Genomic DNA, 3,396 nt, shown 5'->3' with positions numbered 1-3,396 from the left:
GAGAGAGAGAGAGAGAGAGAGAGAGAGAGAGAGAGAGAGAGAGAGATTGATTTATAAGGGGAGAAAAGAGGAAAAGTAAAAAGAGGAGAGAGAAAAAATGAAAAGAGGAGACATAAGAAACTCGAAAGGAAAGTGGAGGAAAGAAAAAGGCGAGAGAAAGGAGAAGAGATAAAAAAAATCGGGGTGGTGGTGGTTTATAATTTATTCCCTTGCCTAGTTCAAGACTCGGTCCCTGGCCTCCAAAGGATCTCCAAAGCAACTTGTTGAAAATGAATCCCCCAAAGGACGTCGAGCAGACAGACCGTTGTCCACTGTCCCGCCGCCGGTTCTGCTGCTCCAGCGTGCCAGGGCGGGCTTCCAGTACCCGATCCAGACTCCAGAATCTACCGCCCTCCCACACCGCCTCTCAGGTCCCCGCACCAAGCACGGAAAGCAAGCGCCGGGAGGCGAGCGGAGCTCTAGGAGCCCAGGTCCACAAGGTTGGCAGACATGGGGTTGAGTATGGAGTCCTGCAGGCTGTGGTGGTGCTGCAGTGGATCCGCGCCGCCTCCGCCGGGCACCGACACGGGCACTGCGCTCGGGCCCGGAGGGTGGCCCAGGCTGTGCAGGGAAGGCAGCCCAGGGGGCGGCGGTGGGCTGAGCAACAGTGCGGGACTGGACGACGAGTGATCAGGAGTCCCCGATGGCGTCTTCTCGTCCTCGGAGCTGCCTAGCACCGACTTTCCGCTGCCATTGAGCGAGGAAACCAGAGGGTTGTGGCTGTTAGAATTGGAGTTCTCGCTGTTCTCCCTGCAAGCGCAGAAGCAAAGGAGCGGGGTCAGCGGGAAAGCAAGGCCACTCAGCGCCACCCCTCAGAATACCAGCCCCTGGGCCCGCTGCAGCTGCTAAAGGGTGTTTTCCCGTTTCTACCATCACTACACCGGGCCTTTGGTTCTTTACTGCATTCTCAAACCCTCAACACTAGTTTTCTCTTGTCCCTCTCCCTGTATCCCATGTCCTTAATCTCATGACTACCTTTCCTGCTCTCTGTATGCCCTGTCCTGTCTCCCAACCCATTCCTTTCCTGGAGCCGCGGCACGGAAGTGGGGTGCCTGGAGTTGGGGGAGCGAGGGAAAACACCTGGACTTTCAAATCACGTAGGCTGGACAAACGAGCTTTGCTGGGTACAAGTGGGGAATAGAAGTTTCAGGTACAGCGACCCCAGGCTGAGGGGCCCACTTAGAGTTGGGTAAGCACAGGCCTAGTTTCCCTTTGCCTTTCTCTACGTGAAGGAAATCCCTGATTGCTACTGATTCCAAACCGGCAGGCTCTGTGAGCTCCATTTGACTGGGCAAAAAGATGAGACTTTGTGAATAGAGAACTCTTTTTCCCTAGTCCTCTAACTGGAAACTTTAGCCAGGTGACGGGAAGCTATGGAGAGCAGCCCCAGGGAGAAGGGAGAAGGAAGGGCCGGGTGCTTAGAGCTTGCTCAGATCGTAAGCAGAAACAAGGGAGCACAATTCGTAGCCCCCACCTGGGGCCTGGTCAGGAAGCCTAGCCCTTGGCGATCCTGTACTCAGTGCCAGCGCTAGAGAGGGGAACCCAGAGTAAGTGAGCCCACTCCCTACCCTGCTTTTGCCGACAGTCCTTGCCCAGATGTGGGTATTTGAAATCCTGGGTAACATCTACTTGTGGATTCCTAACGGCCATTCTTTCAGATTTCTTTGGAGGAATGAGCGAGACATCGTCGTCATTGAGAGTACAACTTGGAGGTTTCAAATACTCAGGTCCAGTCTGCAGCTTGTCCTGCTGTTCCTACTGTTCGATACCCTTACTCTGAACTAGGATCATCCAAACTGTGTTGAACACACCCATATCATCTAACCCAGGTGTCTTGTTTTGCTGTTCCCCGAAGAAGAAACTCTGTTCCCATATTCCGTTTCTCTCTAATTCCCTAGTTTTTTGGTCCACATTTGGGGGATTGCAGACAGTCACGGGGGTGTAGCTTAGGTTATTTCAGAAAAAGTCTTGGATTCCGATAGAAAAGAAAACTCCCAGCCCTTCGGCAGAGCCCAGTTTATCTCACACACCCGACTTGCCCATCAAAGAGAGTAGGACCAGAGGAGAGAAAGGTCAAGGATCTGGCAAGTCCAGGGAAGGCTTGCTGGATTCAGCAGGCCAGAAAATAGGTGTGTGTTTGCCTGTTCTCCCACAGCTGACACTCCCTCCCTGAGGTCTTACATCTTTGGGTCTTTTCCACGCGGGATAATTCCCAACTCCCTTGTGGTCAGCTCTTACACCCAGATACGGGATGGCTATTTTGCACAGGTATTGCCTTCATTGCCCAGATAATACTAGGGAGATTCCAATCCCAGCCCTGACTCAAAAAAAAAAAAATGCTTTGACCTGGAGGTGACGTCCTAAACTTCCTGATCCCCCTGGACGTTCGAGGAAGATCAGGCCCTGAACCTACGCTTTTACCTCGCAGGGAATTCAGACCCACACCCCTGCCCTCTCTGAAACTCGCTGGTTTTCCAATCAAGTCCAGAAGCGACTGAGGAATTAGTTACTGAGAACTTATGCACCACTTTGCCCGCTTTAGACAAATTCCGGGCCGCTCAGTCTTCAGGAAAGACCTAAGCGCTGTTTTGATCCAGACTGGGCTGCAGCCGAGGTTGATAACCGGGGCCTGGGTGCGATGTAGTCCTGTCCAGGTCCCCCCACCCCCCACCCAGCACCCGCATTCCGTTTCTCCCAAGCCGGCGCCAATGCTCACTTACTCGTACCTTTCCTTGGCCTCCGCCGCCCTGTCGCGCTGTCGCCGGTTTTTGAACCAGTTGCTGACCTGCGTGGTGGTGAGGCCGGTGGCCTCGGCCAGCTCGCGCTTCTCCCGTGGCGACGGGTAGGGGTTGTGAGCGTACCACTCGCGCAGCACGCTGCGGCTCTTCTCCTTGAAGCAGTAGCTGGTTTCCTCGCCGTCCCAGATGGAGCGGGGCAGCGGGAACTTGCGCCGCACGCGGTACTTGCCCACGGCGCCCAGGGGCCGGCCGCGCAGCTTCTCCGCCTCGATGTAGTGCGCCTTGAGCCACAGCTGCTGCAGCTTGGCGTGGTTGTGCGGCGAGAACTGGTGGCTCTCCAGGATCTTGTAGAGCTCGCGGAAGTTGCCCCGGTGGAAGGCCACCACGGCCTTGGCCTTGAGCACGCTTTCATTCTTGTGGAGGTGCTCGCAGGCGGGCAGCGACCACAGGAAGCGACCCAGCCGCTCGATGTTGCCGCCCTGCTGCAGCACCTCGCACACGCACGCCACTTGCTCCTGCGTGAAGCCGAAGGTGGGCAGCATGGACATGATGCCGGCTGCGCGCCCGCCCGCCCGCCAGCCCGCCCGAGCGCGCCCTCACCGCGCCTCGCGGCCCCGCA

At 56.2% G+C, this 3,396-nt stretch overlaps 1 protein-coding gene across 1 annotated transcript; it reads right to left on the bottom strand.

Moving 5' to 3' along the window:
- Positions 1-14: 14 nt before the first annotated feature.
- Six2 (SIX homeobox 2) lies at positions 15-3,325 on the bottom strand. The gene is made up of 2 exons (XM_028765174.1): positions 2,766-3,325; positions 15-789 (listed from the first exon to the last, which is right to left on the bottom strand). Exons 1-2 carry the CDS (start codon positions 3,323-3,325, stop codon positions 459-461), a joined length of 891 nt encoding a protein of 296 aa, XP_028621007.1. The 3' UTR covers positions 15-458.
- Positions 3,326-3,396: the final 71 nt, after the last annotated feature.

This window comes from Grammomys surdaster, unplaced genomic scaffold (genome assembly GCF_004785775.1).
Source record: "Grammomys surdaster isolate TR1022 unplaced genomic scaffold, NIH_TR_1.0 149, whole genome shotgun sequence".
Taxonomy (NCBI): domain Eukaryota; kingdom Metazoa; phylum Chordata; class Mammalia; order Rodentia; family Muridae; genus Grammomys; species Grammomys surdaster.
This window is presented reverse-complemented; position numbering and strand designations above follow the sequence as displayed.

What these genes read in the sequence shown, in the direction of transcription:
- Six2 (XM_028765174.1), bottom strand. Translation starts at nt 3,325, where the DNA reads ATGTCCATGCTGCCCACCTTCGGCTTCACGCAGGAGCAAGTGGCGTGC. An exon ending in GCGGCGGAGGCCAAGGAAAG is followed by an intron (nt 790 to 2,765) that starts GTACGAGTAAGT and finishes CTGCGCTTGCAG; the next exon opens with GGAGAACAGCGAGAACTCCA.